Raw genomic sequence first — 13,200 nt, 5'->3', positions numbered from 1 at the left:
CAAGTTACCTAATAAATTTTATTATTTCTACAATTGATAATTCAGTCATTTACAATCGAAAAATGTAATTTCTGCGTTGTCATAAAAATTTAGTTTTCTCCTTGTACCTATTTACAACTTCTGTTGAATTTACCATTTAGTTTATATATATATAATTTTGTATTAGATCAAAAATTACTGAAAGAGAGTTGCATTTTGACGTAATTAAATTATTAATCAATGAGATTAAATTTTATCGTTTGGCTTTAAACATATGTCATACTTGTTGTGCCCTTAAGTCCAGTGCATTGCTTGACTTCTTCTTTAATACAGCAGAGACCAATGTTATTGTAGTAACTGAAATAAGCGGATTTTTAACCCAATATATAAGTACTTTAACAATTTTCAAAAATATAAGATCTGCAACTGTCTTTCTTATGTAATAGAAATTTTTGTTTCATAATAATCAGAAGGGCCTAAACACTCGCTGACGATATATATAATGCATACGTATAATTGGATGCATTTATAAAAATACGAATAAGGGTTGCAACACATTTATAAATTACCAACTCGAGTTAAATATCTATCATACTATAGGGATTACTGGAGCTGAAGAAAATGCTGTAGATTATTTATAGGCATGTAATAAAAGGGTTTAGTAAATGCGTCAGATCCCCGACGTTTTACGTCATGTCGTGTCATGCATAATGCATAGGTGTATAATTTAATTTTTCCCTTTTTTCCAAAAATATATTATAAGTACTTTAAATATATGCATATACATCAATCCTCGAAATATGGTCCACCATACAACAAGTGATAATCGGATTAGGCCAAGCGGAGGGTTTTGCCGCTTGTGGGATAACTTCCCAACTCAAGTTTAAAATGTTTTTTGTGGCTTGAGTGGTAAAAGCAATATGAGATTGAGCATTACCATGAAGTATACTTCGTTTACTTCCTGTAGCGATGTGACCTTCAGTTTTACCGGCGCAAAGTAGAATAGAACAGCACTAGGCCAGAAAAGGAAGGAGACAACTCTCGCTCAAACTCTTAACCGGTGAGAAGCATATAATCCGTACAGTACTGCACGGAAAAATTGACTATTTTATCCACTACAATTTCATTGCTCAAATGTGCTGTTATTGGTACCAATTACTACTGAAAATTTGAACGAGATGTTTATTTATATTTGAAGACATATTAAAGGCTTTANAGATATATAATGCATACGTATAATTGGATGCATTTATAAAAATACGAATAAGGGTTGCAACACATTTATAAATTACCAACTCGAGTTAAATATCTATCATACTATAGGGATTACTGGAGCTGAAGAAAATGCTGTAGATTATTTATAGGCATGTAATAAAAGGGTTTAATAAATGCGTCAGATCCCCGACGTTTTACGTCATGTCGTGTCATGCATAATGCATAGGTGTATAATTTAATTTTTCCCTTTTTTCCAAAAATATATTATAAGTACTTTAAATATATGCATATACATCAATCCTCGAAATATGGTCCACCATACAACAAGTGATAATCGGATTAGGCCAAGCGGAGGGTTTTGCCGCTTGTGGGATAACTTCCCAACTCAAGTTTAAAATGTTTTTTGTGGCTTGAGTGATAAAAGCAATATGAGATTGAGCATTACCATGAAGTATACTTTGTTTACTTCCTGTAGCGATGTGACCTTCAGTTTGACCGGCGCAAAGTAGAAAAGAACAGCACTAGGCCAGAAAAGGAAGGAGACAACTCTCGGCCAAACTCTTAACCGGTGAGAAGCATATAATCCGTACAGCACTGCACGGAAAAATTGACTATTTTATCCACTACAATTTCATTGCTCAAATGTGCTGTTATTGGTACCAATTACTACTGAAAATTTGAACGAGATGTTTATTTATATTTGAAGACATATTAAAGGCTTTAACGCTTGTTTTCGACTCGCACTACTATTCATGATTGAACAAAACTTTTGGCAGGTACTGTATGGAAAAGTATGTTTAATGAACAAGAATCGAGAGTATAATGAGCTTTTTTCTCCCTACCTATGATTTTGCCAGCGCGCATCCAAGACATAGGAAGGGGGCAAAATAAAGAAAGTAAATGAAGTATAATATAACTCTTCCAACTTCGTACAATTTGTTTAAATGTCGCTCTGCATCAATTGTTTTTAACAACTTTCGAACAGATTAGATCCTTCATGTACCACAAGATGTAGAGAAATTTTTGTCGGCAAATAGATGTCGATAATTGTCTGAAATCCACCCATAATCTTCTGCGATTGGGTTTGGCGAAAAATATATCTCCCGTTGCAATTTTCCACAAGAAGTTTTTCTTTTGGGATTTAGCGAGCCAAGAAAAGCCCCAACCCGTTCTCCTACAGCTTTTCTGTTTTTCCTATGGTGATGTTATACAGCACTTCCCGTCATGACACACACTTGGTATATGAAAACCATGAAGGTTTATTCTTTAAAATCTCAAGCGAACGAAAGAGTATTCTAGTTTTAAATGGAATTTTCTATTCAATGGAAAAATAGGGAAAAATTAAGTTACATACTAACAACTAACACTCCAAACATAATTACTTTAACAGTTAACAAAGAATACTGATAACAACTTCTTAATTAATTTCTTTTAAATCAATATAGCCTTGCTTCAAATGTTAAATAAATCCTGTTTTACGAGAATGAAATAAAATATTAAAAATTTTTTGCTTTGACATGAATCCGAATGTACGTTTCGCGACCTTATTTGATATTTTCAAAACAGAAGAAGTTAAATTCAAATTTTTGACATAATTCTTGCTTATTTTATTTTCAAAAGTTTATACTAAGGTATTATTTTGAGCTTGTTGTTTAACCCTGTGATGTACGAAGTGAGAGAAGCAATATGGGGTTATGTAAATAAAAAGTTAAATATTTTCTAATTTATAACTGTTACCATACCATTATGGGCACATGCGCTACAATCACGAGTCCAATATAATATAAGAAAGCTTATCGAGCACAGGGCACAGCGCACAGATACCTCTTGGTTTTTTTATTCTGACACATTACCCGAGATGTCTCGGGCCGCAGCCGCAAATATCCTATCAGTTTACCTTCCTCTAACGTTTTTTCATCCTTATTCTCTCTTTTTCTGTCTCTTTCTATGTAAATTATGATTTAGTCCAGTAAAATTATAAACTACATTACCGACGACTGTTGTAAATTTAAACAAGATGCAATAAAATATTACATGATTCCTTATTCTAAAAAGCACAATCAGTAAAGGGTATAAAAAGCTCATATATTTACATAGGGAAATTCATTACCTATTCACCCAGTTAATAAGTTATTTTAGTTAAAAATCTTGAAAAGGTCAACCATTATAAAGAAAATTACCACGAGAAAATAGTGAGTGTATTATAAATCACTTTTATCATACGTGGCAAGTGAATTTAAATGATCCTAGGTGCAACAATTTGAATAATTATTTTACCAATAAAATGCACGTACAGCTATTTATCCAATCCTAACTGAAAAGGCATTTACTATAGCAGTATATCACATAGTACAAACAACATTATTCGTTGTATATCCGGCTTCAATTATTATTCGTTTTTATTCAAAGCTTTAATTCATTAATAACGAAAACAATAAAATTACAAAACTTATTTCCTCTTGTATGGAAAATTAAATTGCTAATTTTGTTTTCTAACTCGTATTTAAATGTATTTTAAACCACTTTTCAGTAATTTACAATTTAATATTTATACCGACATGACCTTTACGTAATACATTTAGTCCAGAATAAATAATAAGCATCCATTTGCTTAAAATTGTACTCCACAGGGAAGGGAAAGGGTTAAAATTTCTCGTAGGAAGGCCAAGCAAGTTGAGCTTTGTAGGTCACCCAACATCAATACAAAATTAGTTAAAACTTAGTTTGGCTTGAGTTTGTACACCCCTGAAGGTCTCTAATCGTAATATCGTAAGGGATTAGATTAGCTTAAATGAAACCTGATATTATTAAATTTTTGGGAAAGAAATTACAAAAACGATGTTATTTATTATTTTGGAATGTATGAAAAATTAGATTGTTCATCAAACTTTTGTATGGTAGAAAGAAGTTATGTATTTTGAATAACCAACATCTAGATTTTCGTCAAAAGAGTCATTATCATGAAGAGAGGTAGAGTATAGGAGAATCATCGTAACATGGTAGAGTGGATTAAGTATATAACGCGCAATTTTACATAGTCTAATCAGTAGTGTATGTAATTGTAAGATTATTACTATTAATATTATATGAAATATCTTGACATTTAATAGGGGTTGATATTATTAATGAAAATGCATTTTTATTTTTAATTTTCATTAATATTGTTAGATATTAATTGCAACATTATTCTTGTGAATTTAGTATTTGTGTTCAATAGCAGAATTATAGTTTAGAAAACAAAAATATTGTGTTAAATAAATGATGATGATACAATTTCTAGTTTGAGCATGCTCACTTTACTGGATGTAGACTACGACGCCCTTCGCTTCCACCGAAACTTTAAATGATAGATCTCATTTATAACAATGTAAATAATCAAAAATATAATTTAGGTATATCTATTTGGAGTTAATTTATACATAGGCAATTTGGAATGGCAACTCGTCCTAGACTCGGTAATAATACGATCGTTTCAACAATTTGTAGGAATAAGAATATGACATGAATATGCGACATTCTTTAACAAACCAATCACTTACTTGACGGAAAGATTTTCGATTTAGCTAAAATTTTATTTACGAGTTCTATATCAAAAAAAGGAGATGCGTGTTCGAGGAATTGTTTTTTTTTTTCAATATTTTTGGAAATAGGGGTGATCAAAAATTTGAGAATTTGGTTATTTTGGGTTTGAAAACCCATTTTTAAAAAATGTTATTTTTTGATAATAAAAATAGAAAAATTATACCTATACTCGTATATGAAGAAAAACGGTGGGAAGCCCGGAAAGAAGACGTGGAATGTAACATGCCACGTTAAGTAAATTAATTTTTTTTTATTACCAATGATAATTTCTCCGTCAATTAAAAATACGTTTCTGATTTGAAATTTGAATTAAAACACAATGGTTATATTACAAAATTAGCTACGAGGTGGGGGCAATTGTTTAAAATTAATTTAGACACTTTAATTGTTTATAACAATAAGAATTTGTTAATAATTTTTATTGAAACAACTTTTTTATTAAAACTCATTCTTTTAGCTTTATAATAAAAAAAGAACGAAGTTTGTAGCTTTCAAATAGTCATGAATTTTTGAAAACGTTTCTTCAAACCAAAAATCACCAGAAATTATCAATTAGGAAGAATAGGAGAATAGAGGACTCTATGGAAGTCAATAAAAAGTAGGCGAGATAGGTTGGTACGATATCAGACATGAAGGTCTAGTCAGAGACATTTTAGAGGCAGAAGCAGGAGTTAAGAGGAGTAGAGGTAGACCCGGATTAGATCATTGTTCGCAAATAGTTAAGGATGTGGGATGTTGTAGTTTTAGGAAAATGCGAAGATTAGCTCCGGATAGGGAAGAGTGGAGGTACGTGTCCAACCAGTCTTAGGACTGACGACCTTATGATGATAATATTAGAATTGTTGTTATAACCGATGTTGAATTCTTTTTTCATTTCCTTCTCTTGTACAATAAAATACAGAGTCCCGGTAAAAAGAAAACTGTAAAAGATTTTACTGGACTAATTATAATGAAATTTCTGTTTGGTTGCGGTTTCCTTCTCAAATACAGCATCCGCGGAAGGAGGACCGATGTTTCCAACCGTCGTGAGCAGCAACAGCATCAAACGGCAGCTCTTTGCTCACCCAACGTTGCTACTGCACTGTGCGACGGCACCCGGATATAAACAATGACCTGATGCGATGCGATACGCCAGTCATTCGTGACGATGGACATATCACATGGTGAATGATCAAAATACTCAAAAAAAAAAAAAAGAACGCGTTATTTTGTTATTGGTGAATTGACACCATTGTCGCCCCCCACGCCGCCTGCTTCGTTGTGCCGTTTGCGTTTCAGTCGTCCTGACAATACCGGCTATAACAGTCACGCATGTACCATCCCCCACACACTCCCCTGTCTATCGTCTGCCTGAATAGCGAGAACCCTTTTGGTAGAGATCTTTACAGAACATATGTACGAAATGATTTTTTGTTCCATGTGTTAGATACAGCAAAAAGAAGATCTACAAACCCTTTTGAATTTTAACGCATAATTTAAACGATTGGAATCAGATGTTTTGTAAAGAACCCTTTTTTTTACTGAAGAAAAGAAAGCACTTTGCTATTGTACTTTTTCTACGTCTTTTTCCTTTTTTGTGGTTCGCGTTTCTGATTTTGAAATACATATTCTAGTAACGTTCCAGATTGGAAAAATATATTGTCATTTGTGTTTACGGATTTTCTCAAAAATCGAAATAAATCTTTGGTCCAAACCATTTTTTTACCTGATGGTTCATGTATTAACTGAGTATTTATTGCTTAATGGTTTTGTTAATTTTGTTTCCATTTTCAGTATCTCTCTTAAACAATTCATTTTGGATATTTGATATTCTTTAATTATCTAAGGAGTGTAAGCGTTTAGTCGTTTTTAACTAACTAACCTAATGATGGCGCTGATTCTAATGCGGTGGATCATATCTGCCATCAGGGCCAAATTTTAGGTTTAATACCAATTTCGTCACAAGAGTTAGTTGTAAAACTAAAGACTGATATTAGATCATGTTGAATTTGGTGAACTACGTATTATAGGGTCGCAGCCAAGAATAAGTTAGGGAAGGATGAGTCTGTCCTGAAGTTTTTTGAACCTAAACGATCTTGAACTAATATTAGATATTAGGATGAACATTGTGACCGCTACTTTTTAATTTGCATATCGAAGATGCAAATAATATTATTAAAGACAGGTCAACTTTAAATTTAGACATACAGGGACAAAAGATTAGTTAAAGCTTAGATTTACAAATGATATAGAAGTATTATTATCTAGCATACAGAAGTTATAGTTGCCTTTAAATCAAATGGAAGCAGTATTGATACAAGAGTATTATCATATGAAAATTAATAAAAATATTGCAAGAAGATTAGCTCAGGATAGGACTTAGCTGTTGCTCTATACTTATGGACCCTTTACAGTTAACTTATTCAGGAAAAAATACAATTATGATTTAAATAGATTTGAGCTAACAGTTGAAACGTCAACGATTCATATTATATCTCTGTTAAAACTAGATCCATCGCGTATATGACATTTCACTGAAGAAAACACTCCACTTTCAAAATTTCATCTAATACCACAGTGTTATACGTATACTGTACACTGGGAATACATAATAAGCAGTCTATGAATATTCAAAACTGACTGTCCTGAAATGAAATTCTACTTGATTATCACATGCAATATTAAAATGACGGCCGGTCTCCGTTATGTTGTAGGTTGTAGATACGTCGCCAATGTTGAGTTTACATTTTAAATTTTTATACATCGCCGATTATTATTCTGACAGTTTCAGTGTAACGCAGTTTTGTTTCGTTCGCAAAGGGAAACAACTTCAAAATGCGTAGTGACTTTCTATTGGAACGAGTACGTCTCATTCTCTTAAGGGATGAATTTATAACTTAAATTGAATTAATATATGATGAAATATGAATAAAAACATTATGAAAAACATGGAATAAAAAATTATTGCTTTGCACGAGCTTTGCTTTGATGAATCTCGCTTGAACATTTTCCATCCTTTCTTGATAAACCTGATACATCCAAAAAAGTCAGTCAGCAGCTTCCAGCTATGACCACTTTGAATTTTTACCTAATAGCACTGTTCATTCTATCCAATAATAACAAAAGGCTTTACAGTAGTTATAAATTTAGTACTGGATAACGCCATTCTATCGTTTGGTTTCAACAGAGGATTTAAAAAGTGATGTCTAATCAGTTATCTTATTTATAACTCTACGTAGACAGTTTTGTAAAAATATAACCTAAAGAACATTCCATAACATTAACTTTACCACTGGTTAATGAATAGATTTGTTAATTTGAAAAGAATCATCTTCATTAGCGTTATTCCGTTTCTGATAAACAAACCATGTGCTTAGTCTAGGAATTGGACATGAGATTTCAACGTTATCCAGAATATGGACAGATTTGTACGGGAGCATACTCGGGGTAGATACAAAAGCCCTATTTTTTTTAATTACGATATCGGGATATTGCTTAATCGAATTGACAAGAGAAAAATTAATAAAAATTGTCGCAAAAGAACATTAAACATCTTGATTGGTTCTCATTATTTCGGAAAAGGTTTCTGATAAAAATTGTATACTTTCGAAGGCATCTAGGATTTGAAAATCTTCAAAAAATAATTAGAAAATAAACAACTTTCTATTTTTGGTAGTTATTTAGTTGAATAAAGAGAAAAACTACAAATTGTATATATTTATTGACAGAAAAAGAAAAAGAACGATGAATTTTAATATCAATATACATACGAAGGGTCAGAAAAATGAGCGAAAATGTTATTATTAATCATGTGGGCCACTATAGCCGGATATGATTTCTTGAGAATTAGTCATAATAAACGATGTCATTTTAAATGGAGTCATTATATCCAAAACTTCCTATAGATAATTTAATATGAAAACCAAACTTAACAGTGCAATTACTTCATATTAAGCGGTTGGTCAATACAGGCGGAGTCATAATAAACGAATTCCACTGTACATATTTCTTAATTCAGCAATGGAAAACGCGGGAAATTTGACAATCGGAAACTTCGTTGAAGCAGATTTGCCCCTACTTTTTCTATTTCCTAAATGATGTCCTTCTGTAGCAATTTTTATCTATTTTACACATGTCCCCCAACGCTGTTGTTCACTGTTTTGGGCATTATTATCTCGATGACGAAATAATTTTAGAAAATGAAAAATAAGGGCATTTCTACCCTGTGGATGTGTCTCTAATTCCTAGTGGGCTGTCTGTCCGCTTACAAACGTAATCCACCCTATTAGGTGTCCGAAATTTTGCTGCCGATAAAATTAATACATCGTTGAATTGTCGGGCGAAATTTTTCGACTTTTCGTTTGAAAAAAGTTTTTACTCGTGGAAATCATAAAGATGAGTAAGTACACCTGGATATCGACGATAAAGAAAATATTTAAAATTGTTTACAGTAGCATACGCCCTTACTAGGCAAAGCATGAAAATTTAAATGGGAAAGTGCAACGTTTGACCTTAGAAATATGTCAATATTTGTTGTTAAGTGCTCTGAGGATCAATAACGATTAAGGCGCTTGCATTTGCAATATTTAATTGAGTAAGGTCAACCTTAAACACTTTTCTTATTTAAATAGGAAAACGACTGAAAGATTTTCTTTAAAACGTTTAGTGAAAATCGTTAAGTTGCTTTCGTATTTGTCTACTGTAGATTTTCATCAAGCAAGGCTCAAGTCTATCAATTATTAGCTAATTAAAGTAAAAATTAGACTAACTGAAGTGGATTGATACTTGATTGGTAATATTTAAAAGAAAAATTCTGCAAATGAGTACAAAATATTACTGATAACCGAAAAAATGTTGCTTTGACTTTCAAATACATTATTAAACTTTTGTAACGATGTCGAAAACTTTAAGGTTTGCGTAAATGTAGACTTTTCCGAGCTTGTTGTTTGTGGTCCTTGGGATTTTACTTCTAGGCCAACAAGCCCGAAAAATACTAGTAATAGGTACTCTAAGGTTTTCTGAAATATACCCAACCCAAATTTCAAAATCATCTAAAACTAAAGTAACTGATTACTGAGACGTGGTTAAAGTCAATTGGACATTATACTACAAAAAAAAATTACTGCACCGCGAATAATACATTCTCAAGTATATAGTATTGCGTGCGACTTGGGTCCTTTGACAAAAAGTCTCCAATTTCCATTCTTGTCGTCACTTTTCTTTAAGGAATGAGTCAAAACGACTGATTACTTTTCGCCGACATAAAAAGGGAAAACTTATTATGTTCAGATTACTTTTTTTTTTTACTTCGTGATATAACGTTCGATAGAATGGCGTTGGATTTTAGATGTAATCGCAGCTGTCAAATGACTTGCTTTGTCTGTTTTGGTGGCCGGAGTAGTCGGGTACACAATGCGTGATATCCGTTACAAATGGAACACGGGATCTAAAAGCGTTGGAATAAGCAACGAAGTTGAACTGCCACAATTCCGGGTGCTGGGCCACAGGCAGAGAGCAACTGTGATAAACCTTTCGACAGGTAAAATAACCAATAAAATTTAGGGGATTATGAGACCAAAACGATCAATTTATTTACACTTAAGTATGGACGATTACCAACGGGAGTAAGTGGACCACAATTCCTCCCTGTCCTTCTTTCCAGATACTTACTAAATATCTAAGAGCTACTTCAAAAGTCAATAAAAATCCCTGATTATAATTGATTGAATTCCCTCATTTTTCAAACTGCTACTTTGACGTATAGGTATCATTTTTCATGCACCACCTCTAAAAATCAATGACTACTTTAGTTACCAACACTCTAGATTATAAAATCGTGTTAATCTCAATTTTAAATTTGTTTGTACTAAACTACGTTGATAGATTGTCAAAATTGAGTCATGAATTAACATCAGCAATCATTAATAAGCTAATAGTGTTGCATTCAACAGCCAATTTTTATTTTCCAAATTTTGATAACATATCGTTTCTTACTGCGTGCTTAATACATCGGAGTGGCATGGACTAAAGGTTTAGACCATTAGTTAGCATTCGAGAGGACCCGGGTTCGATTCCGGGTCAGTCTGCCCTGGTCCAAGTTTCTCTGTGGTTTCCGTGGATCACTCAAGCAACTGCTGGGAATAGTAACAATATTATACAAATAACTTTTCACTTCTCTTCTGTCTTCAATTCGTCGGTTTCACCTTTGTCATCCCAACTACCACCTCTGATTCCTGAAAGGAGGCTGAAGAGGGTCTACTCTCCGGAGGGACTTCTCGATCACAATCATTATTAGCAGCTGCTAGAAGTGCAATTTTTTTTTATGATTAAAGAGAGAACAATTGATGAAAGCAACTAAAACTGCTTGTTATTGTTACCTAGACTCTTTTCGAAACCTTAGTTTATTTAGAACCCAACCTAACCCAAGCTAACCTGAGGCTGCGGAACTTTTTTGTTGCAATTTGCCGCAGCTTGCACTGGCTTATAATTGCAGTCGGTTACACCATGAGAGACATTCGCTATAAATGGAACGAAGGACCCGTTTCAGTTGGCGTATCAAATGAAGTGTCTCTTCCGCAGTTTAAAGTCCTGGGACACAGGCAAAGGGCTATGGAAATCAGTCTCACAACAGGTATCCACCAAGTCCCCACCCTTCCGTTCCAATCCATTAAAGTTTATTGTGTATTGTGTTCAATGGTTTTAACTGTTTCACTCATTCACTTTTGTTTTATGTTAAACGATAAGAGTGTTTTATAAGCTTTTCTTGTCTCTTTATGATATTTTCTTGTTTTTTTGATACTATGTGTGTAATTAGGGTGCTTCAAACAAAATTTTTAATTCTTTTTTCTAACTCTTACCCCCTCAAATGTTTCTATTTGATGTAAAAAAAATACTCGCCAAACATGAGCCTTATAGCTCAAATCTAAGGGGTCGCTATTTTTATTTTAGTTTCCCATTTAATTAACATAGGAAAAATTCCTTTTTGTTTTAAATTGAATTTACACATAATTTACGCAGTTTTTCCCAAAAAACCGTTTCATATTCTCAAAGCTGAGTCTTTGAGCTTTACAAAACTCTAAGACAAAGTATGATTATCTTTACAAAAAGACTAGTTACAGCCATTTAAAAATTACTAAATTTTGAAATTTGAAAAAANTGTCTTGGCCTGGGCAATGCCACGTTATGCACTGTGTTTTGACATACGCAATGTTCTCATGCACAGTGTCTTGTCATGCATACAGTCTTGCCATGCGCAATATCTAGAATGCAGTGTCTCTTCATGAGCAGTATCTTGCCATGCACAGTGTGTTGCCATGCATAGTGTCTTGCCATGCACAGTGTCTTGCCATGCACAGTGACTTGGTATGCATAGGTCTTGCCATGCAAATTGTCTTGCAATACGCTATGTCATGCGATGTACTGTGTCTTGGTCTGGGCAATGCCACGTTATGCACTGTGTTTTGACATACGCAATGTTCTCATGCACAGTGTCTTGTCATGCATACAGTCTTGCCATGCGCAATATCTAGAATGCAGTGTCTCTTCATGAGCAGTATCTTGCCATGCACAATGTGTTGCCATACACCGTGACTTGCAATGCATAGTGTCTTGCCATGCACAGTGACTTGGTATGCATAGGTCTTGCCATGCAAATTGTCTTGCAATACGCGATGTCATGCGATGTACTGTGTCTTGGCCTTGGCAATGCCATGTCATGCACAGTATTTTGACATACGTTGAAGCACCCCAGTGTATATATTTATAAAGATGCTCCCCACTAAAATTAGAAGTGCAATTTTCGCTACTCTAATCAATTAATCGAACTATGTACATAGAAAAAATGATTAATGTTTAAAAAGTGATCATTTTGGTAAATGGAAATGGAAAGCAGACGGTTTTGGCATCGTGGCTCATTCAATTTATGAAAAATTTTACGAAATATTTTTAATTAATGAAAGGAAGTGTCAGCAAAAACTTAATGACTTCCGCTGTCATTACATTTTCATCGACAGACGCAGCCACCTGTTAAATTATTATACCGTCCCGTTTAATAACTTTTAACGCTTTGCATCAACCTGCAGTAATTAGTGAAAATTCATCGGAAACTTTTAAACCATGTGCCCTATATTCTTGGGTCGACATTTTTTTATTTGTCTTTATAAAATCCATTCGTTCTGTTCAAGTTGCTAATTAAAAACGAATAAAGGTTCTTACCTAATTAGTAAAATGTTAGAATACTCAAGGTAAAAACAATTTTTAAATACACCTAATTGGTTTGAAACCCTGTCTTTGGTTATTAGGACTAAATTAAGCGTAGGTAATTTTATTTTTATATTAATGTGAATTTATGAAGGAAATTGCAGATATGTAAAAAAATAATCTACTGTTTTAAATATAATTTATCATATGGTGTGAATTATCTGAATTATTTATTGATAAATTATT

The 13,200-nt window shown here is 33.1% G+C and overlaps 1 protein-coding gene and 1 long non-coding RNA gene across 9 annotated transcripts in view; one reads left to right on the top strand and one right to left on the bottom strand.

Annotated features, from left to right (window-relative positions):
- The window catches only part of LOC108732443, a 100,437-nt gene that overhangs the window by 65,422 nt on the left and 21,815 nt on the right, over window positions 1-13,200 (bottom strand). The window lies entirely within an intron of this gene.
- LOC108732436 (gamma-aminobutyric acid receptor subunit beta) overlaps window positions 1-13,200 on the top strand; it is a 26,539-nt gene that overhangs the window by 8,588 nt on the left and 4,751 nt on the right. For 4 of the 8 annotated variants that reach the window (XM_018463235.2, XM_018463231.2, XM_018463234.2 and 1 more), the window contains exon 6: window positions 11,249-11,386. In XM_018463235.2, the coding sequence (XP_018318737.1) occupies window positions 11,249-11,386 (138 nt within the window). Of the gene's footprint in view, window positions 1-10,156; window positions 10,295-11,248; window positions 11,387-13,200 lie in introns of all 8 variants that reach the window. The other 4 variants (XM_025981061.1, XM_018463233.2, XM_018463237.2 and 1 more) reach the window with 1 other exon arrangement.

Source organism: Agrilus planipennis, unplaced genomic scaffold (assembly GCF_000699045.2).
Source record: "Agrilus planipennis isolate EAB-ADULT unplaced genomic scaffold, Apla_2.0 scaffold10, whole genome shotgun sequence".
NCBI classification, from domain to species: Eukaryota; Metazoa; Arthropoda; class Insecta; order Coleoptera; family Buprestidae; genus Agrilus; species Agrilus planipennis.
The sequence above is the reverse complement of the archived record's forward strand: the minus strand, read 5'-3'. Positions and strand labels throughout refer to the sequence as shown.